At 48.5% G+C, this 23994-nt stretch overlaps 1 protein-coding gene across 1 annotated transcript in view; it reads right to left on the bottom strand.

The window, feature by feature from the left end:
* Window positions 1-23994, bottom strand: part of LOC117973532 (reelin-like) — a 144439-nt gene that overhangs the window by 56384 nt on the left and 64061 nt on the right. The window contains 14 exon segments of the mRNA XM_058985491.1: window positions 238-471; window positions 1471-1537; window positions 2233-2342; window positions 5717-5845; window positions 6069-6277; window positions 8272-8387; window positions 8790-8941; window positions 10172-10317; window positions 13957-14197; window positions 14347-14443; window positions 17869-17920; window positions 18264-18360; window positions 19980-20058; window positions 20237-20269. Of these exon segments, the coding sequence (XP_058841474.1) occupies window positions 238-471; window positions 1471-1537; window positions 2233-2342; window positions 5717-5845; window positions 6069-6277; window positions 8272-8387; window positions 8790-8941; window positions 10172-10317; window positions 13957-14197; window positions 14347-14443; window positions 17869-17920; window positions 18264-18360; window positions 19980-20058; window positions 20237-20269 (1762 nt within the window).

Raw genomic sequence — 23994 nt, 5'->3', positions numbered from 1 at the left:
AAGAAGAAGCAGGAGAAGGAGAAGAGGGAAAAAAGAAGAAAATAAAACACCTGCTGTAGCCAGACTTGGTGTTCCTGCTGGGGTCTGCACCTCCAGACTGATCTAAACAGTGAAAACATCAGCCAATGTTGACTTTTACACAAGCACTATCTCTAGTCTACACTAATACATTACACAACAGAGGAGCTGCTGTTGGTCTGCCCGTCCAGCAGGGGTTGCTGTGGCGCTGTGGTGTACCTGGCCTGCGTGCTGTCCAGGAAGGAGGTGACGAGGTGGCGCCGGCTGTCCTTGCTGAAGACCAGGGACTTCCCGCTGGCCAGCACCCCGCAGGCAAAGCTAACCTCGGCCCCGCGGATGGACTGGAAGTTGTGGTAGGAGGAGAGGCGCGGGGTGAGGAAGCTCTCCGAGATGAATGCTGGGTACGTCTGGGAGGCCATTTCACAGGCCGGGCCAGAGAAACCCGGGTCACACCTGAGACACACAAGCACAACACTGCTGTTACCCACACACACAGGAGCAAGGCTAACACAGACTCACTGTGTCACACACAGGAGCAAGGCTAACACAGACTCACTGCGTCACACACAGGAGCAAGGCTAACACAGACTCACTGCGTCACACACAGGAGCAAGGCTAACACAGACTCACTGCGTCACACACAGGAGCAAGGCTAACACAGACTCACTGTGTCACACACAGGAGCAAGGCTAACACAGACTCACTGCGTCACACACAGGAGCAAGGCTAACACAGACTCACTGTGTCACACACAGGAGCAAGGCTAACACAGACTCACTGTGTCACACACAGGAGCAAGGCTACACAGACTCACTGTGTCACACACAGGAGCAAGGCTAACACAGACTCACTGTGTCACACACAGGAGCAAGGCTAACACAGACTCACTGTGTCACACACAGGAGCAAGACTGACACAGACTCACTGTGTCACACACAGGAGCAAGGCTAACACAGACTCACTGTGGAGGAGCAAGACTAACACAGACTCACTGCGTCACACACAGGAGCAAGGCTACACAGACTCACTGCGTAACACACAGGAGCAAGGCTAACACAGACTCACTGTGTCACACACAGGAGCAAGGCTAACACAGACTCACTGTGTCACACACAGGAGCAAGGCTAACACAGACTCACTGCGTCACACACAGGAGCAAGGCTACACAGACTCACTGTGTCACACACAGGAGCAAGGCTAACACAGACTCACTGCGTCACACACAGGAGCAAGGCTAACACAGACTCACTGTGTCACACACAGGAGCAAGGCTAACACAGACTCACTGCGTCACACACAGGAGCAAGGCTACACAGACTCACTGCGTCACACACAGGAGCAAGGCTAACACAGACTCACTGCGTCACACACAGGAGCAAGGCTACACAGACTCACTGCGTCACACACAGGAGCAAGGCTAACACAGTCGCTTGCAACAATAAGCCGCCTTACTTGCAGCCGTTCCTGGTGCACTGGCCATGGCCGGAGCAGAACTTGAGACAGGAGGGTCCGACGTAGACTGGAAGAGAAGAAGAGAAGGACACTGTCAGGGCAGGCTTGGGTGGAGAGTTGACCTGGGACAGGCTGCGGCAGCCCTGGAGGCTGAGCTGCCTGTCTGTCTGTCGTGCAAGTACAGCACCCATTAAAGGTGAAGGACTGACAACCACAGCACAGTAACACAATATATATATATATATATATATATATATATATATATATATCAAACAATAATTCAGTAACACACAAGATCTTTCGTTATCTTATTTTAATTTCCAGTTCAGTTCCCCGCATGTATTGATGGCCCTCTGGTTATGTCTACTGTGTCTATCTCTCCCTCTCTCTCATGTCATACAGGTTCCCTTCTCCCTGCCTCACTGGTATCAATAACTCCCATGTTGCTGTCCCCTATCCCACACGTCCTTATTGCTGGATCCCCCTCTCTCTTATTCCTCTCCAACTGTTATCAATATCCTGCATGTTCACAATGCTGGTGCCCCCCTCCCTAGAAATCTGGTCCCTTTTCTCTCCCTCTCCATTCTCAATATCCTGCATGTTCCCAGTGCTGGTCTCTCCCAAAGCCCTCTCTGCATGCAGGAGCCCCATTCTCCTCTCTCCCTCTCACCGTTATCAACGGCCCACATGTTCCCTGTGCTGGTCTCTCCCCATAGCCCTCTCTGCATGCAGGAGCCCCATTCTCCTCTCTCCCTCTCTCACCGTTATCGATGGCCCACATGTTCCCAGCCCCCGGGCCTGTCTGTCTCCAGCGGAAGCGTGTGCTGCTGGTCAGTGCGGAGTTTGGCAGGGGGATTGTTATCCGGCTCCACCTGTAGGGGGCAACAGACAGAGACACGTTGAACACAGAACTCTGATGCAGAGCTGGCCTTGCACTCTGTGAGCTAGCCTCTTACATGCTGCAGTAACACTGTGTGATCTAGCCACTTACATGCTGTAGTAACCCTGTGTGATCTAGCCTCTTACATGCTGTAGTAACACTGTGTGATCTAGCCTCTTACATGCTGTAGTAACACTGTGTGATCTAGCCTCTTACATGCTGTAGTAACACTGTGTGATCTAGCCTCTTACATGCTGCAGTAACCCTGTGTGATCTAGCCTCTTACATGCTGTAGTAACACTGTGTGATCTAGCCTCTTACATGCTGTAGTAACACTGTGTGATCTAGCCTCTTACATGCTGTAGTAACACTGTGTGATCTAGCCTCTTACATGCTGCAGTAACGCTGTGTGATCTAGCCTCTTACATGCTGTAGTAACACTGTGTGATCTAGCCTCTTACCCGCTGTAGTAACGCTGTGTGATCTAGCCTCTTACATGCTGTAGTAACACTGTGTGATCTAGCCTCTTACATGCTGCAGTAACGCTGTGTGATCTAGCCTCTTACATGCTGCAGTAACGCTGTGTGATCTAGCCTCTTACATGCTGTAGTAACCCTGTGTGATCTAGCCTCTTACATGCTGCAGTAACGCTGTGTGATCTAGCCTCTTACATGCTGTAGTAACCCTGTGTGATCTAGCCTCTTACATGCTGTAGTAACACTGTGTGATCTAGCCTCTTACATGCTGTAGTAACACTGTGTGATCTAGCCTCTTACATGCTGTAGTAACCCTGTGTGATCTAGCCTCTTACATGCTGTAGTAACCCTGTGTGATCTAGCCTCTTACATGCTGTAGTAACACTGTGTGAGCTAGCCTCTTACATGCTGTAGTAACACTGTGTGATCTAGCCTCTTACATGCTGCAGTAACCCTGTGTGATCTAGCCTCTTACATGCTGTAGTAACACTGTGTGATCTAGCCTCTTACATGCTGCAGTAACACTGTGTGATCTAGCCTCTTACATGCTGCAGTAACACTGTGTGATCTAGCCTCTTACATGCTGTAGTAACACTGTGTGATCTAGCCTCTTAGATGCTGCAGTAACACTGTGTGATCTAGCCTCTTACATGCTGTAGTAACACTGTGTGATCTAGCCTCTTACATGCTGTAGTAACCCTGTGTGATCTAGCCTCTTACATGCTGCAGTAACGCTGTGTGATCTAGCCTCTTACATGCTGTAGTAACCCTGTGTGATCTAGCCTCTTACATGCTGTAGTAACCCTGTGTGATCTAGCCTCTTACATGCTGTAGTAACACTGTGTGATCTAGCCTCTTACATGCTGTAGTAACACTGTGTGATCTAGCCTCTTACATGCTGCAGTAACACTGTGTGATCTAGCCTCTTACATGCTGTAGTAACACTGTGTGATCTAGCCTCTTACATGCTGTTGTAACACTGTGTGATCTAGCCTCTTACATGCTGTAGTAACACTGTGTGATCTAGTCTCTTACATGCTGCAGTAACACTGTGTGATCTAGCCTCTTACATGCTGTAGTAACACTGTGTGATCTAGCCTCTTACATGCTGTAGTAACACTGTGTGATCTAGCCTCTTACATGCTGTAGTAACACTGTGCGATCTAGCCTCTTACATGCTGTAGTAACCCTGTGTGATCTAGCCTCTTACATGCTGTAGTAACACTGTGTGATCTAGCCTCTTACATGCTGTAGTAACACTGTGTGATCTAGCCTCTTACATGCTGTAGTAACACTGTGTGATCTAGCCTCTTACATGCTGTAGTAACACTGTGTGATCTAGCCTCTTACATGCTGTAGTAACCCTGTGTGATCTAGCCTCTTACATGCTGCAGTAACCCTGTGTGATCTAGCCTCTTACATGCTGTAGTAACACTGTGTGATCTAGCCTCTTACATGCTGTAGTAACACTGTGTGAGCTAGCCTCTTACATGCTGTAGTAACACTGTGTGATCTAGCCTCTTACATGCTGTAGTAACACTGTGTGAGCTAGCCTCTTACATGCTGCAGTAACACTGTGTGAGCTAGCCTCTTACATGCTGTAGTAACACTGTGTGAGCTAGCCTCTTACATGCTGTAGTAACACTGTGTGATCTAGCCTCTTACATGCTGTAGTAACACTGTGTGATCTAGCCTCTTACATGCTGTAGTAACACTGTGTGATCTAGCCTCTTACATGCTGTAGTAACCCTGTGTGATCTAGCCTCTTACATGCTGCAGTAATGCTGTGTGATCTAGCCTCTTACATGCTGTAGTAACGCTGTGTGATCTAGCCTCTTACATGCTGTAGTAACACTGTGTGATCTAGCCTCTTACATGCTGCAGTAACCCTGTGTGATCTAGCCTCTTACCCGCTGTAGTAACGCTGTGTGATCTAGCCTCTTACATGCTGTAGTAACGCTGTGTGATCTAGCCTCTTACATGCTGTAGTAACACTGTGTGATCTAGCCTCTTACATGCTGCAGTAACCCTGTGTGATCTAGCCTCTTACATGCTGTAGTAACACTGTGTGATCTAGCCTCTTACCCGCTGTAGTAACGCTGTGTGATCTAGCCTCTTACATGCTGTAGTAACACTGTGTGATCTAGCCTCTTACATGCTGCAGTAACACTGTGTGATCTAGCCTCTTACATGCTGCAGTAACACTGTGTGATCTAGCCTCTTACATGCTGCAGTAACACTGTGTGATCTAGCCTCTTACATGCTGTAGTAACGCTGTGTGATCTAGCCTCTTACATGCTGCAGTAACGCTGTGTGATCTAGCCTCATACATGCTGCAGTAACCCTGTGTGATCTAGCCTCTTACATGCTGTAGTAACACTGTGTGATCTAGCCTCTTACATGCTGTAGTAACACTGTGTGATCTAGTCTCTTACATGCTGTAGTAACACTGTGTGAGCTAGCCTCTTACATGCTGCAGTAACACTGTGTGATCTAGCCTCTTACATGCTGTAGTAACACTGTGTGATCTAGCCTCTTACATGCTGCAGTAACACTGTGTGAGCTAGCCTCTTACATGCTGTAGTAACACTGTGTGAGCTAGCCTCTTACATGCTGTAGTAACACTGTGTGATCTAGCCTCTTACATGCTGTAGTAACACTGTGTGATCTAGCCTCTTACATGCTGTAGTAACACTGTGTGAGCTAGCCTCTTACATGCTGTAGTAACGCTGTGTGATCTAGCCTCTTACATGCTGTAGCAACACTGTGTGAGCTAGCCTCTTACATGCTGTAGTAACACTGTGTGAGCTAGCCTCTTACATGCTGTAGTAACACTGTGTGAGCTAGCCTCTTACATGCTGCAGTAACGCTGTGTGAGCTAGCCTCTTACCCGCTGTAGTTGTCAGAGGAGTAGACGGTGCTGTGCGGGAGGTGGGGCCCCGAGCAGAGTTCTGGCAGACACTCCGTGTGCAGCAGAGACCACGACCGCCCGTGATTGGTGGAGAACTCCAGATTGACGCTGACCCCAGAAGGGAGAGAGAGAAAGGAATTAGATCCTGGCCTGTTTAGAAAGCAGGGGTTGTGACATTAGGCTAACTTCTTAGCTAAAACTACATCTGTTTATTGGATTAAAGACTTCATTGTCATCACTCTGGCTGAGAAAGATAAATGACTGCCCCTGCTCCAGTGTCCAGGCCAGTCAGAGAGTGCCGCTGGGAGATGGAGAGCTGCACGGAGGGTACCTGTTTGACGGCTGGTAGGAGCCGCAGCCCAGGTTGATGGAGAACTGGATCATGTGCGTCTGGGAGGTGGGAAGCACTGGCAGCAGGTGCAGGTAGTCGATGGCCCAGACGTTGCGGTTCAGCCCGGCGTGGACTCGCTGCTCCAGACAGAACTGTGTGGCCAGAGTCTGCAGCTCAGGGGGGATCACGACCGAGACCACGGAGGGGTTCTGAGAGAGAGGGGGGGTGAGGTCAGTGATTCATTTGTGCACTTACACCCCAGAGGACACACAACAGCCTTCACTGTCTTTTAACCCCATGGATCTCATATCCTGCACTAACACCCCAAGGACACACAACAGCCTTCTTTTAACCCCATGGATATCATATCATGGATTGCCCTCAACCCTGCTCTGAGTCTGATTGTCTGCTGGAAACCCCCGCTCATCCCTGATAGTCTTTAGTGCACTGGACAGGTAGAACAGGGATCCACCACGAACAGGCAGCTCTGAAGCAGAAGCCCCAGTGCCTTGGACCCCAGGTTGGGTTCTGCAATGGAGTCCCATCTGCTCTGCTTCTGAGATTCTCCGTCCGGACGGGAGGATTTATACAAACATTCCTCTGAAACGCCACATCCCTTCGAGAGAACATTCAATAACAGCTTACATTTACAACTTACACCAAAAGCAAAAACATTAAGCATTGAGGTGCTGGATGTATATGGATATGCTTATGCTTTTATACATAAGTACAATTTTTAAATGAGGCAGATTTGTCATATTGTGTATTTTAAGGGTCAACAGAATACCATGAATAAGTTGAATTGTTAGTGACCTAAACTCCAGGCCAATATGTGACAATATCACAAAACACACGCAATATGTGACAATATCACAATGCACACACGCAATATGTGACAATATCACAATGCACACACACAATATGTCACAATATCACAATGCACACACACAATATGTGACAATATCACAATGCACACACGCAATATGTGACAATATCACAATGCACACACGCAATATGTGACAATATCACAATGCACACACAATATGTGATAATATCACAATGCACACACACAATATGTGACAATATCACAATGCACACACGCAATATGTGACAATATCACAATGCACACACGCAATATGTGACAATATCACAATGCACACACGCAATATGTGACAATATCACAATGCACACACACAATATGTGACAATATCACAATGCACACACACAATATGTGACAATATCACAATGCACACACACAATATGTGACAATATCACAATGCACACACGCAATATGTGACAATATCACAATGCACACACACAATATGTGACAATATCACAATGCACACACGCAATATGTGACAATATTACAATGCAGACAGAACATGGATTCAAACTCAGTCCAACACCCTCAAAGCTGCCTCAACATTTCAGAGACATCCTTTCGTCCAGTGATTTGATATTTCTCTGAACAGCCTGTTAATCACGCAAAGCAAACAGCGGGAGTACCAGCTCGCTAAGCCAGGGAGTACACAGATTAGCAGAGTCTGTGGGAGAGCTATAGTGATAAACAAACATCTCACCAAAGTGCAATATATTGCACATGCTGCTGTTGGCACACCAGAACCTGGACTGCCCTTAAGTTCAACACAGAGACGACTGCATCACTGTCCCGTCACTGAACAAGGTCAGGACTGGCCTTGAGTTCAACACAGAGACGACTGCATCACTGTCCCGTCACTGAACAAGGTCAGGACTGGCCTTGAGACGACTGCATCACTGTCCCGTCACTGAACAAGGTCAGGACTGGCCTTGAGACGACTGCATCACTGTCCCGTCACTGAACAAGGTCAGGACTGGCCTTGAGACGACTGCATCACTGTCCCGTCACTGAACAAGGTCAGGACTGGCCTTGAGACGACTGCATCACTGTCCCGTCACTGAACAAGGTCAGGACTGGCCTTGAGACGACTGCATCACTGTCCCGTCACTGAACAAGGTCAGGACTGGCCTTGAGACGACTGCATCACTGTCCCGTCACTGAACAAGGTCAGGACTGGCCTTGAGTTCAACACAGAGACGACTGCATCACTGTCCCGTCACTGAACAGGACTGGGGAGCTGAACGAGAGGATCCCAGGGTGCGGAGGGGTAGGAACAAGAAGGAAGAGAGGAGAGTGAGAGGGAGAGGGAGAAGGTGACAGTACCCTGTAGGATGAATAGGACAGTACATCCAAAACAACGTGCTCCCTTCTGCCCTCCATCTTGGCGTAGAGAGTGACGTCATTGTCATGTGACTCTCCGGGGTCACACTGCCCACCACCTGACAAAAAACAAAGTAAAAACAAAGAGTCATCTAAAGCAACACAAAGAGGGCATTTAAACTGTTTCCTAACTCTCATTAGCGTGATGTAAAAGGAAATAGTCCCATTCACTTCCTCCCAGGTCTTTTACTTCTGAAAACATAGAACAGGAGGTTGAGGCTCAAGTGCTCTTACCTGTAACACAGGGACTGAACTTTCAACAGATGCACAAAACAGACACGTCACCCATAGTGCAGGTCAGCCTGAGGTTGATTTGTGGAGTGCAGGGCAGGTACACACACACACACACACACACACAGTTCACTTTACTATATTACAGAGGACAAACAGCCCTCATTTTTTATAGCAGAGTGAGGTACACACTGACACACACAGGCAGATAGACAGGCTACAGTCCTCACCCATTGTGAAGTGCAGTCTCAGGTTGCCGTACACAGTGGTGTCCAGGTAGGGGGTGCAAACCTTCCGCTCTCCGTCCCGAAGAAACACCAGCGAGGAGCCCGACTCCAGCTCTCCACACTCAGAACTGTAGACAGCACCCCAGATCTCCCAGCTATAGGGGCAGCAGAGCACACATTAGCCTCTTTGTTACAGCAGTCAGGGAGTTATAGTACGCACTGTCTTTCAGCACCACGGACAGCACCCTGGATCTCCCAGCCATAGGATCAGAAGAGCACACATTCCCATAGCCTCACAGGGAGGGATTCAACAACACTCTGACATTCAGCACCACGGTCAGCACCCCAGATTTCTCAGCTATAGAGACAGCAGATCACACGCTTAAACTCCCCATTTCAATTTTAAATTACAGTTATAATTAGGGCTTCTGTTTTTCGGTTTTTGTTAATTTCATTTTTCGGTGCTTATTTTTTTATCTATTTGTAAATCGGGGGATTTCACTTTTGATATACTGTATGAAGTTATTGTTTTATAGCGTTTTGTTTCTGTCACAGTAGTAGTAACTCGACGGTACTTGCACACTTAGTTGTACCTTCTTTCCTTTGCTGTCTTCCACAACGAAATCCTTACGGTCACAGGCACATTATTCGGGATTTTTTGTGTGTCATGGCATTTTTTTACATTTCCCCTCAATTTGCAATTCTGTTTTAAATCTCACTATCTAACTGTGATATAGCTTTAAATCCCACGAACAATCCTTTTACTGTACTTGTAATCTCGTTTTTAAATCTCGCAAGCGGAGTCTCCAATAGAAATGAAGGGATTTGCTGGGTGGGTTTAAATATTCAGAATGAATCAATGATAGATACGAGTCAGGAAGGACGGACGTTGCCCTGCTGCATGGAGAGGTAGTTTGTTTTTGTTTTTTGTAGTAGGTTCTTTTTTTAATGGGAAAGGGGTGAAGTCAACGTGAATTGAGTAACCGTTTCCAGTGTTTTTCGGTGTATATTGGCTACACACCGATTTCATTTTTTTTGTATCAGGGGTGTTTTACTGTTTTTTTTATTGGTTAAACTGAAAATCAGAAGCCCTAGCTATAATGTACTGTAAATGCACTATACAATTCAGCACATAGACAGCACCCATAACTCCTAGCTGCACAGATAGCACACTATACACAAGAGCTCTCTGTTTGCTTTATTAACTTCAGAGCGGTTTTAATGCAAATATAATCTTCCAGTTACAGTAGCACACAGCTGCTCAGACACACTCACTGTACCCTCCATTGTACCATGTTTACCGCACAACTGCAGGTGCAAGCAGCCCTCGTACTGCTCAACGCTAATCAGCACTGCCCTAGAACAGGATGTGTTTTGAGACTCACCCTGCGGGCGGACTCTCAAACCCCTCCCACCAGGTGCTCTGCCCCTCCTCCCGGCTCAGGTCCACATCTCGTGTCGAGGCAAAGCTGAATCCAGCGACCTCCGTCCCGTGGAAATACATTGCGTTCCCCTCTGACTGGCATGCATGCTGTGAGAGGGAGGGGGAGAGAGGAAGAGAAAGGGGGTGGGAGAGGAGAGAGGGACAGGGAGAGAGAGGAGAGGTAAAAAGAAAGGGGGTGGGAGAGGAGAGGAAGAGAAAGGGGGTGGGAGAGGAGAGAGGGACAGGGAGAGAGAGGAGAGGTAAAAAGAAAGGGGGTGGGAGAGAGAGGAGAGGAAGAGAAAGGGGGTGGGAGAGGAAAGAGGGACAGGGAGAGAGAGGAGAGGAAGAGAAAGGGGGTGGGAGAGAGAGGAGAGTGGAAGAGAAAGGGGGATGGAGAGAGAGAAAGGGGGTGGGAGAGAGAGGAGAGTGGAAGAGAAAGGGGGTGGGAGAGGAGAGAGGAAGAGAAAGGGGGTGGGAGAGGAGAGAGGGACAGGGAGAGAGAGGAGAGGAAGAGAAAGGGGGTGGGAGAGAGAGGAGAGTGGAAGAGAAAGGGGGATGGAGAGGAGAGAGGGACGGGAGAGAAAGGCAGAGATGAGTTACGTAAGATATAGACTTACTTATTATAAGAAACTTAGGCTACACCCTGAACATTCACAGAGTACTGTAGTTATTTCATGAATCGGAATATCCTAATAACCTGGATGAACCCCCAAAGTGAGAACAACAGCACTCTATGAACGTTCATGTGTTTATATAACCTATTATGTAACCACTGTGACTGATATCTCCCTGAAATTGAAAAACAAGTGCCGCTGTGTGTGTGGTCCGGTCCAGCCCTCAGTTTATCTAACCCTACTCCCTGGCTCCTGTCTTGCTGGTCATTCCCCCCTGTGCTCTTGCATGGTTACATCCAGTGAACAGAACACTCTGTCCCCACAACCAAACCCAGGCACTGAAATATAGAGGAGCTGCCACTGTGTCACTGGCCTGCCCATCTGATCCCTGTGAGCAACAAGCAGGGTTTAACCCCATCCTGGCATCCTAGATCCCACTTACAGTAGCGGCTGACTGGCAGGCAGTGTGCCGCTCCCCTCATCCTCTCTTTCTCCGAGAGTTTGCGTGCCCTCTTTATTTCCTCTCCCCGGTGATCTTGGCACTCCTGAGTGATGACAGATTGTGCAGACAGACGGCTCGATTGTGTGTTGCTGGAGGCTCACAGTGTAACTCGGGGGTGTCAGAACACAGCCTGTGACTCACTGAGCGGAACATTTCAGAGAGAAGTGCTATCGAGAAGCAACAGGACGGGTGCCATCAATCTGGGGCTGGAGCTCATGTAACCATCAAGAACCGACCCTGCTCCTCCAGAACCACATCCTGATCTCACCTCGGAAACTAGTCACTTAAAGACTTAGAAAGAGGCTGTGCAATATAATGTTGATTGCTTGTATCTTGGATTTTGAGTTATGCTATAAACAGGAAATATCTGCGGCAACTTTGTTTTGCAGCAACACATGTTTATGCATGTAAGTTATACATCTACGGCATAGAAACTGAATTGAGTAATTATGCTAATTTTGCAGCATGTATATTTTGCAGATCTTTAATAAAAGCTACATTTGTGAATATGAAAACAAATGAAATTGCAATTTCCAATCCGAATCTCCTTTGTACCAACACAGTGATGTTTCTGCTCCTCTTGTGTTGTGATGCACTTTACCTGAAGCTGTCCTAAGTGTTGCTCACTCATCCATTCCTGTCCCTGTGCAATGCCCAGGGGTGGTTCCAGCAACATGTTCTCCTAGAAACACTCCCTCCTGGTTTCTGAGGCTGTATCTCTCTCTTTCTCTAGGGCTTACCGAACAGTAATAAAACAGAAACTGCTCCACACTCTGAAAGTTTGCTGGAACAGCAACGTGCAGCCGAGGAGATAATGCTGCACTGAAACCAGCCATATGACAATGTTAACCATGCAAACATGAGAAACAAGCAACTTGAGTGCTTGGGAGACCTTGAATCAGATTAGTGCTGCAGGTCGCTTGGTTCTCATCTTGTAAAATGAACAGGTGCTTCCTTTAATGAAAGACTTAACTGCGAGGCAGCGAATCCAGGGAAAAGTGCAGACTCTGCCTACCATTTAAGCCACCTGGTTACAAGTGATGGCTTGCGCTGATAGCTTCAGTTTCTATGGTGTCACTCACAGCTTTCCAAAGGAATGAGCTGGATGAGAATCAGGTTCCCAAATTAACACCCCCCCCCCACTCTCTCTCTCTCTCTCTCTCACACACACACACACACACACACACACACACACACACCCACTCTCTCTCACACACACACAGACACAGACACAGACACAGACACACACACACACACACACACACACACACACACACACTCTCTCTCACACACACACAGACACAGACACACACACACACACACGCACACACACACACACACACCCACTCTCTCTCACACACACACAGACACAGACACAGACACAGACACACACACACACACACACACACACTCACTCACTGCTCCATCAGGCACATGAGAAGCAGATGGTAGGCTGGTTTGTGCACCGTGCCACTGTGACGGACACAGTGCCTGCAGGAGCTCTGCGAGCAGAGCCATGGCTGGGGGAGAGAAGGAGGAGGAGGAGGAGAGCGACAGAACGATCTGGGCAGCTGACAACACTTGCTACTGGAGTAAACACTTGCTTTGTTCAGAGCAAAGGTGCTGATATGGGGCATGGCTTCCAGAGAGGCCCTGTACACTTCACTGCGACATTAAACAGGAGAGCCCCCCTTGGGGCTCGCGAGTGGCGCATCCAGTAAAGGCGCTCCGCGTGGAGTGCAGGATGCACCCTATAGCCTGGACGTCGCTGGTTTGTCCAGGCTATTCCACTGCCGACCGTGGACGGGAGCTCCCAGGGGGCGGCGCACAATTGGCCGAGTGCAATTGGCTGAGCATTGGGGTTTCTTAGGGTTTGTTGGGGTTTGCTGAGGTTTGTTGGGGTTTGGTGGAGTTTGTTGGGGTTTCTTAGAGTTTGTTGGGGTGTGCTGGGGTTTGTTGGGGTTTGCTGAGGTTTGTTGGGGTTTGGTGGAGTTTGTTGGGGTTTGCTGGGGTTTGCTGGGGTTTGTTGGGGTTTGCTGAGGTTTGGGGGGGTTTGTTGGGGTGTACTGGGGTTTGTTGGGGTGTACTGGGGTTTGGTGGAGTTTGTTGGGTTTTTTTGGGGTGTATTGGGGTTTGCTGGGGTTTGTTTGTTTTCTGGGGTTTGTTGGGGTGTGTTGGGGTGTGTTGGGGTTTGTTGGGGTGTGTTGGGGTTTGTTGGTTTTCTGGGGTTTGTTGGGGTGTGTTGGGGTTTGTTGGTTTTCTGGGGTTTGTTGGGGTGTGTTGGGGTGTGTTGGGGTTTGCTGGGGTTTGTTGGGGTTTGTTGGTTTTCTGGGGTTTTCTGGGGTGTGTTGGGGTGTGTTGGGGTTTGCTGGGGTTTGTTGGGGTTTGTTGGTTTGCTGGGGTTTGTTGGGGTGTGTTGGGGTGTGTTGGGGTTTGTTGGGGTGTGTTGGGGTTTGTTGGTTTTCTGGGGTTTGTTGGGGTGTGTTGGGGTGTGTTGGGGTTTGCTGAGGTTTGCTGAGATTTGCTGGGATTTGCTGGGGTGTACAGGGGTGTGCAGGGGAGGGGAGGTGTTAGCTCTCTCCTGTTTAAGCCCCAGTGTGCAGGATTAGCGTCGATGCTGCGGTACCATACCTTGATGGTGGCCCCAGGGAAGAAGAGCCAGTTTGCGGTGTCGGGGGGGTCCAGGCTGTCCTGCAGCAGGACGGGCCGGTGTGCAGCATTGATCAGCAGGATGTTGTCGAGCGCCCAGCACGACTCGTAGCCCTCAAGGCCCGACAGAGGCTCCTGGTGCCAGCGGAGACGCACAGCCTCCCCTTTCGACTCGCCGGACAGGTGCAGCAGGTGGATCACTGTGCTGCTGTTAGTGGGGGCCCTGAGAGAGAGAGAGAGAGAGAGAGAGAGAGAGAGAGTGAAAAAGAGAGAGCGAAAGAGAGAGAGAAAAGGGGTAGAGAGAAGTGGAAGGGGAGGAGGGCACAGAGAGAAAGAGAGAGAGAAGGAGAAGAGGATTGAGGGGGCACCCACCTGATCTTCTCTAGGGGGGTCCAGTCCTCAGAGCCGTTCCTGTTGTAGGAGACGATGATGTGGGGGTCGGAGTAGCTGAACCGACAGGAGCCAGAGCCTGGGGAAGCCAACACAGAGCTTGAATCACTGCAGCATGTTTTCACAACAATACACAAATATTATCTGCTGTCAACAAGGTCAATGAAAATTACATTTAATAATGATAATTTAGCTGATGAAAAATGTTTGGCCTTTTCACTCATGCATTGCAATATCGCGTTAATAACTTGTAAAGGATATTAACACAACCGTGTGCAAAATGAACAATAAAACAAAAGCTTGCAGAATTAAGATGAGGGTTCTAGATTCTAATGTTGTGCATTGTGTGGCTTTAAACACCATCTAAAGAAAAATCCCATAGATGCTATAGGGCAGATTTGAGTTAACACACAGCCTTGCAGCCTAACAGACTCACTAGTGAACACCTTTGCAATGCAGAGCGGTTACAGTGTAGCAATGTCATGTCCTGCATGGACAAGCGCATGATTACCCGACTCGTGCAGCTTCTCTTTGCTCCGTTCTGAGCTCAATAGGCTGTCGGAATTATTACCATGTTTGTAGTAGGTAGTTAATGCCATGGCAAGGTGACCAGCATGGCACCATAATGTCATTGTCTTCACTAAGGCTTTCCAGCATCACAGTCAGCTGGTCTGCATCCCAATGTGTTTTAATTGATATGATGTGTTTTAATTGATATGTGTTTTTAATTGATAAGATGTGTTTAATTGATATGATGTATTTTTAATTGATAAGATGTGTTTAATTGATATGATGTGTTTTTAATTGATAAGATGTGTTTTAATTGATAAGATGTGTTTTAATTGATATGATGTGTTTTAATTGATATGATGTGTATTTAATTGATATGATGTGTTTTAATTGATATGATGTGTTTTTAATTGATAAGATGTGTTTTTAATTGATAAGATGTGTTTTTAATTGATAAGATGTGTTTTAATTGATAAGATGTGTTTTAATTGATATGATGTGTATTGATATGATGTGTTTTCCAATTGCCTCTGTCCAGTGCCTTGGGAAATGGCAGTACAACGGAAGGGAAAATTGGTTTCATGGTGACCCCACTCGCACTCACTAACTCGCACTCACACACTCACTCACTCACTCACTCGCACTCTCTCACACTCACTCACTCGCACTCTCACACTCACTCACTTGCACTCTCACACTCACTTGCACTCGCATTCTCTTGCACTCACATTCTCACTCGCACTCACTCACTCGCACTCTCACCCTCACTCTCTCGCACTCACTCACTCGCACTCTCACACTCACTCACCCGCACTCTCTCGCACTCGCATTCTCTTGCACTCACACTCTCACACTCACTCTCTCGCACTCACTCACTCGCACGCTCACACTCACTCTCTCGCACTCGCATTCTCTTGCACTCACACTCTCACACTCACTCACTTGCACGCTCACACTCACTCTCTCGCACTCGCATTCTCTTGCACTCACACTCTCACACTCACTCTCTCGCACTCACTCACTCGCACGCTCACGCTCACTCTCTCGCACTCACACTGGGTTGTGTCTCACAGAGGTGCAGGATTATAGAAATGAAGAGCAGAGGATTAACAGATAATAAATCACAGCCAGTCACCATCTCTCCAGAAAGGAGGAGGCATTTACCAAACATATTGAAAATGAGATCAAATTAAAAAGCTGGACTATTAAATGAATCAAATACAACTATTATTATTATTATTATTATTATTATTATTATTATTATTGCTGTTCTATTGCAATATTGCACACAGTGCACAGCATTTCCAAATAGCTGGGAGGCTTGCATAGCGACCCCCTCTCTTTCTTTCCAATATATTGTTTTGCAGCTTATATGAATATTATATTTTAAGAACATAGTTATTTTATTTTTTTATTCTATGTTCAAAAGTTAAATGAAATGAAAAAAGAAAAAGAAAGAAAACATGCATTAATAATAAAATTATTAAAAGAAACGTAATAAAATCCAAACGCTGGTCATGGAAATAATTTAGTTGCTTTTAATATTTCTAAATGTGGCACTATTGAATGTTTAATACAGTAGCGATGGCTGTGTTAAAAAAAGGATCTGCATCTTCCAAGTGCCACAGTCCTTGAGTGAACAGTAAATATGCCCCCTGCTTTTTATGATCTAGTTGGGAGTTTTTAGCAATCAGAAATCTCATTTTCATTTTTTGTTATTCAGATGTTTACCAATAATATCTTTTTACATTAAATAAAGTAAAGGAGTGAAATACTTTAATAAAGTCGCCCCTCAGCCAATCCTATCTTTGGTCTCTGATTCCCAGGCTTCGCATTCCCAGACTCATTAAAAACAGTTTTAATTTGGTCTGCTCTCCCCGGAGACGGATAATTTGTCTCCCGTGCCCTCCTCTCCGTGCCCCTGTGAAATGCGCTCCGTCTTCACTCTCGGTCCATAACAATCGCTCTTAACTGTCTCTCCGACACGCCCTGCTGACCCCAGGGCCAGGGGGGGGGGGGGGGGGGTCTGGGAGGCTGGGGAAATGTTTAATTGCCGTCAATAGAAATGGAAATCCCCCTCCCAAGAAGGGGGGCTTCTGCGATCCCCAGAGATTGACCCCCCTCTCACAGGCTGGCCTTGTGACATACGGTCTGTTTCTTAGAAAACAATTTCAGCATGGCTGCTTAGATAACAATCTCAGAGGCTCAGCAGTAAAAAGGTATCAGGGTCTTAATAAGCAGACCTTCTTTGCACCTGGTTTTGTTATTCTTTGACACCTCTTTCCCAGTATTTGTTTTGCATGTGGCGCTAATAGACCCCAGATCCCAATAGACCCTGACAGTCCTTGCTTCTTTGGTTCAAGCTGAACTCTCTCTGCTGTGAAATGGAAATCCAGCCAGGATGATTTAGTGCAGGTTTTGTAAAAGCCCCGAAGCTGCTAGCAGGCTGCGCTGGCCCTGCTAAATTTAGTGTGAGCAGACTCACTCAGGCACGGGCCCCTCCAGAGCGGCAAGCTGAAAAAGGACGGACTCTTTGTACAAGACATCGCTACTAGAGAGAGCTGCGGACAACGCTCTCCATTAATACTAATGGAGAGAAAACCTTTTTAAAACCTTGTTGAGCAGGTCCTTCCAGGTCGTAGTGCTGGGGAGCTGGGGCTGTTCGGTGCTGAAACGTATTCGGAGTATTGGCATTTTATACACAGTCACTCTCCTCTTTGACTTTTCACACTTTAGTTATTCTTCAAGCAAAATCTTTTCCACATAAAATCAAGCTGCCCCGCACACACAGCACTCCAGGATGCCGTCAGCATGCACTGTATTTGCTGCATGGAACGCTCAGCCTCAGCAGCAATCTCACCCACTGTCAGACTGGGGTGAGGAAGCAGGACCCCACTGCAAACAGGACGAGGCTTCACTGCAGACTATCCTGCAGTCAAACTCCACTTTGAACAACTGTGTGCGGGGCTAAAGAAGTAAACACTGCTTACTTACCGATAGCAAACTGCAGGACAGAGGCGGTGGTCGTGTTCAAAGGTACACTTGTCTAAACAAAGTAAAAAAAAAAAAAAACATTAAACAAACTTTTTATTGTTGAGAAGAGGTTATGCTCAGTCCCTGAAGCACTAAACGCTCTCTCCAGCGCTGTCCCCTAAGCACTCCATTCTGCACTCTCCAGCACTGACACCCTGCTCTAAAACACTCCATCCTAAGTTGTCAGCTAATATTAACATTGGGTGATATTTCCTTGAAGTAATTCATTCTGATTCCAGCGTATTGGCCCTGTGATGCCCTGCTCTGGTTATTCTCCCCCTACACCCCCAGTGCAGGGCTGTATCCTCTCTGTGTCGGGGAGGGGGGGATTCTCCCAGTTGTTCTCTGATATTTACCAGCTCTCTTGGCCCATGTGGTTCACAGAAGGTGATGGCATTGCCGTGCATGAGGACCCCACACTGCTCCCCAAGTTCACAGTTACTGCAATCTGACCTGGAAGAGAGCAGAGAGTTTGAACAGGCAGCAAAACAACATGAGCCTCGTCCCTCAGCTCTCACCATTACACCACACTGCCTCCCTCCCAGCCCCTCCGCTCTCTCCACTACACCACACTGCCTCCCTCCCAGCCCCTCCGCTCTCACCACTACACCACACTGCCTCCCTCCCAGCCCCTCCGCTCTCTCCACTACACCACACTGCCTCCTTCCCAGCCCCTCTGCTCTCACCACTACACCACACTGCCTCCCTCCCAGCCCCTCCGCTCTCACCACTACACCACACTGCCTCCCTCCCAGCCCCTCCGCTCTCACCACTACACCACACTGCCTCCCTCCCAGCCCCTCCGCTCTCTCCACTACACCACACTGCCTCCCTCCCAGCCCCTCAGCTCTCACCACTACACCACACTGCCTCCCTCCCAGCCCCTCCGCTCTCTCCACTACACCACACTGCCTCCCTCCCAGCCCCTCCGCTCTCACCACTACACCACACTGCCTCCCTCCCAGCCCCTCCGCTCTCACCACTACACCACACTGCCTCCCTCCCAGCTCCTCCGCTCTCACCACTACACCACACTGCCTCCCTCCCAGCCCCTCCGCTCTCTCCACTACACCACACTGCCTCCCTCCCAGCCCCTCCGCTCTCACCACTACACCACACTGCCTCCCTCCCAGCCCCTCTGCTCTCACCACTACACCACACTGCCTCCCTCCCAGCCCCTCCGCTCTCACCACTACACCACACTGCGTCCCTCCCAGCCCATCCGCTCTCTCCACTACACCACACTGCCTCCCTCCCAGCCCCTCCGCTCTCACCACTACACCACACTGCCTCCCTCCCAGCCCCTCCGCTCTCACCACTACACCACACTGCCTCCCTCCCAGCCCCTCCGCTCTCACCACTACACCACACTGCCTCCCTCCCAGCCCCTCCGCTCTCACCACTACACCACACTGCCTCCCTCCCAGCCCCTCCGCTCTCACCACTACACCACACTGCCTCCCTCCCAGCCCCTCCGCTCTCACCACTACACCACACTGCCTACCTCCCAGCCTCCCTCCCAGCCCCTCCGCTCTCTCCACTACACCACACTGCCTCCCTCCCAGCCCCTCCGCTCTCTCCACTACACCACACTGCCTCCCTCCCAGTCCCTCAGCTCTAACCACTAGAACACACTGCCTCCCTCCCTCCCTCCCTCCCAGTCCCTCAGCTCTAACCACTAGACCACACTGCCTCCCTCCCAGTCCCTCAGCTCTAACCACTACACCACACGGCCTCCCTCCCAGTCCCTCAGCTCTAACCACTAGACCACACTGCCTCCCGCCCAGTCTCTCAGCTCTAACCACTAAACCACACTGCCTCCCTCCCAGTCCCTCAGCTCTAACCACTGGACCACACTGCCTCCCAGTTCCTCAGCTCTAACCACTAGAACACACTGCCTCCCTCCCTCCCTCCCAGTCCCTCAGCTCTAAGCACTAGAACACACTGCCTCCCTCCCAGTCCTTCAGCTCTAACCACTAGACCACACTGCCTCCCTCCCAGTCCCTCAGCTCTAACCACTAGACCACACTGCCTCCTAATTACGCGCCCTCTAATTGTGTGGATCCACCTACCAGATATTGGAATTCAGCTCCCCCTGTTGGTTGGAATCGAAATCATCCCGAAGGATCACATTATCTCCATGGATCTCAGCTGCACGGGAAAGGGATGAGTGACAAGAGTGAGAACTGGATAAATATTATTTATACTGTACGACACTGAAGATCCTTTCAGATTATAACAAACAGATAAATATTGACTGTAATGTTTCACTGAAGGATTCCATGTGAGATCAGTGAACAGCAGGGTGAGGTGTGTCTGCAGTACTCACCCAGACTGGGTCTCAGGGGGGACTCTGTGGGGGCTGAAAGAGAAAACACAGGAGAATCACCACTGATACCAGCTCACTGCCAACACAGGAGAATCACCACTGATACCAGCTCACTGCCAACACAGGAGAATCACCACTGATAGCAGCTCACTGCCAACACAGGAGAATCACCACTGATACCAGCTCACTGACAACACAGGAGAATCACCACTGATACCAGCTCACTGACAACACAGGAGAATCATCACTGATACCAGCTCACTGCCAACACAGGAGAATCATCACTGATACCAGCTCACTGCCAACACAGGAGAATCATCACTGATACCAGCTCACTGCCAACACAGGAGAATCATCACTGATACCAGCTCACTGACAACACAGGAGAATCATCACTGATACCAGCTCACTGACAACACAGGAGAATCACCACTGATACCAGCTCACTGCCAACACAGGAGAATCACCACTGATACCAGCTCACTGACAACACAGGAGAATCATCACTGATACCAGCTTACTGACAACACAGGAGAATCAACACTGATACCAGCTCACTGACAACACAGGAGAATCACCACTGATACCAGCTCACTGCCAACACAGGAGAATCACCACTGATACCAGCTCACTGACAACACAGGAGAATCATCACTGATACCAGCTCACTGCCAACACAGGAGAATCATCACTGATACCAGCTCACTGACAACACAGGAGAATCATCACTGATACCAGCTCACTGCCAACACAGGAGAATCATCACTGATACCAGCTCACTGACAACACAGGAGAATCACCACTGATACCAGCTCACTGACAACACAGGAGAATCACCACTGATACCAGCTCACTGACAACACAGGAGAATCATCACTGATACCAGCTCACTGACAACACAGGAGAATCATCACTGATACCAGCTCACTGACAACACAGGAGAATCACCACTGATACCAGCTCACTGACAACACAGGAGAATCATCACTGATACCAGCTCACTGACAACACAGGAGAATCATCACTGATACCAGCTCACTGACAACACAGGAGAATCACCACTGATACCAGCTCACTGACAACACAGGAGAATCACCACTGATACTAGCTCATTGACAACACAGGAGAATCACCACTGATAGCAGCTCACTGCCAACACAGGAGAATCATCACTGATACCAGCTCACTGACAACACAGGAGAATCATCACTGATACCAGCTCACTGACAACACAGGAGAATCACCACTGATACCAGCTCACTGCCAACACAGGAGAATCACCACTGATACCAGCTCACTGCCAACACAGGAGAATCATCACTGATACCAGCTCACTGACAACACAGGAGAATCATCACTGATACCAGCTCACTGACAACACAGGAGAATCATCACTGATACCAGCTCACTGCCAACACAGGAGAATCACCACTGATACCAGCTCACTGACAACACAGGAGAATCACCACTGATACCAGCTCACTGCCAACACAGGAGAATCATCACTGATACCAGCTCACTGACAACACAGGAGAATCACCACTGATACCAGCTCACTGCCAACACAGGAGAATCACCACTGATACCAGCTCACTGCCAACACAGGAGAATCACCACTGATACCAGCTCACTGCCAACACAGGAGAATCATCACTGATACCAGCTCACTGACAACACAGGAGAATCACCACTGATACCAGCTCACTCACGTCCAGTACCTCCAGCTAGGTTTGAATTCCTGTGCATGTAAATATCTTCAGTACAGCCATTGAACTTTAAAGCAGAACTTTTCACAATAAATCAGATGAGGTACTTCTCTCTCTCCTCTTCCAGCTGGTAATAACAGTGAGCTGTGATCTTTGATGAAGCGCCGCGCGGAACAGATTACCCAATAACTCTGCTTTAATGGGGAGCAGTTTCTGTGATTAACAGAGCGTGTGCAATTAAACACCCCGGCCTGCAGCAACGGCAGCGTTTATCAGCTCGCTCTCCGCTACCGCCAAGCCAATCGCTCGCTTCAATCTGCAGTGTTCATTTCCTCACTCCTTTATTGTCTCTTTTACAGTGTTCGATATCAGGATAGCAGCACTGTCTGCATCAGCTTAGCCTCATTATACTGAGGTCCCCCTGGGGGGAGTGGTGGAGAGCTCCTGGACAGAGTACATACTGGAACATAATATCAGAGTGCTTTCAACACTTGTTTTAGGAAAGGAGAATATCAAACCTTCCAGATACACTTCCGACGTCCTTAGTTTAAGCTTTTAAAAGTTAACATCTTAGACCTTGTGATCGCAATTACAAATGCACTGGAATAATGAAACGGTCTAACTTTAAAAGTGCGGACGTGGCAGGGACTGAATGAGAGTGGCACTGGCAGGACTTGGAGCAACAGGCAGGCTTTTAACTCGCTTACTAACATGCAAACAATGTGGTTAACCTTCGGGAGGACAAGGTGAGTCCACCCCACGAATGAGCAACACAAGCCCGTTAGATATAAAGGAAGAATCGACTACGGTATTCAGGGAGAGCAGCAATGTTTATTCATGGAAGAAAACAGACCAGGAGCAAGTGAGCGTGAGTTTGTGTTAACCATTCACAACACTGTCTGGCCTGCTTGGTCTGCACTCGTTAGCAGACAGAATGGTATTGAAATCCTCTGAATACACAGTCTGGCCTGCTTGGTCTGCACTCGTTAGCAGAACGGTATTGAAATCCTCTGAATACACAGTCTGGCCTGCTTGGTCTGCACCCGTTAGCAGAACGGTATTGAAATCCTCTGAATACACAGTCTGGCCTGCTTGGTCTGCACTCCTCAGCAGACAGAATGGTATTGAAATCCTCTGAATACACAGTCTGGCCTGCTTGGTCTGCACTCGTTAGCAGAACGGTATTGAAATCCTCTGAATACACAGTCTGGCCTGCTTGGTCTGCACTCGTTAGCAGACAGAACGGTATACAGAGTCTTGAATGTAAGCACTACAAGTTACTGTTTTGCACTGAATGTTCATTGCAAACATCTTTCCACAGGTAGAGTCTAGTGGACTCACTTTGTCCACACGAAGGTCATTGTTGTGTGTTGCTGGTTACTTGTTAAATATCTTTGCTATTTAAGCATTGACGACCGAGTTAGCGGTCAAGACCTACAACATAATTGACCAGAGTCAAAAGTATGTGGCCTCTTTTTAGAAAGTGGGTGCACTGTTCCGGTCAATCCAGCCTGCCCCTGCAGTCAGTGTTGGTTTTACTGTGTGTATAGTCTGAGATCTTTCATGTGTCCCCGTCCTCTGCAGCCATCATCTTCCCCTGCAGTTTGCATCTGAAAAGAATGAACTGTAGGGCTAGTCCTTGGTGTCCTTGCTTAGGGCCTGATTTGTGTGAGGTGCCTGAGAAAGGAAGCTTTTAGACATCGTGTACTGTAGCACTTTATCAAGCCAGTTGTAATTTAAACTCCTGAACTTGTCACCCAGCAGGAGCCTCTGTCATAGTAGGGGTTTGATTTGACTGTCTGAGATGCGTGATTGAATGGGCTTCCAGTGATTACTCTTGGAGCGCTGCAGCCAGGGGACTCTGCTATTAACTGTGCATCTTGTAAATCACTCTGAGCTCAGCTCGCTTCCACATGCAGAAGCACATCTCAGCCCTCTGCTTTGGAAACATCACTTACAGGAGTTCCACAGCGATGGAATTACAGTGAGTCAACTGAACTCAGGCTGGGGCTGTATAGGAGCTGACCTGCTTCTATCTCATAGGATTGAAGG

The sequence above is a fragment of the Acipenser ruthenus genome, chromosome 14, assembly GCF_902713425.1.
Source record: "Acipenser ruthenus chromosome 14, fAciRut3.2 maternal haplotype, whole genome shotgun sequence".
Lineage (NCBI taxonomy): Eukaryota > Metazoa > Chordata > Actinopteri > Acipenseriformes > Acipenseridae > Acipenser > Acipenser ruthenus.
Note: the sequence above shows the minus strand (reverse complement) of the source record. Positions and strands in the feature narration are given on the sequence as shown.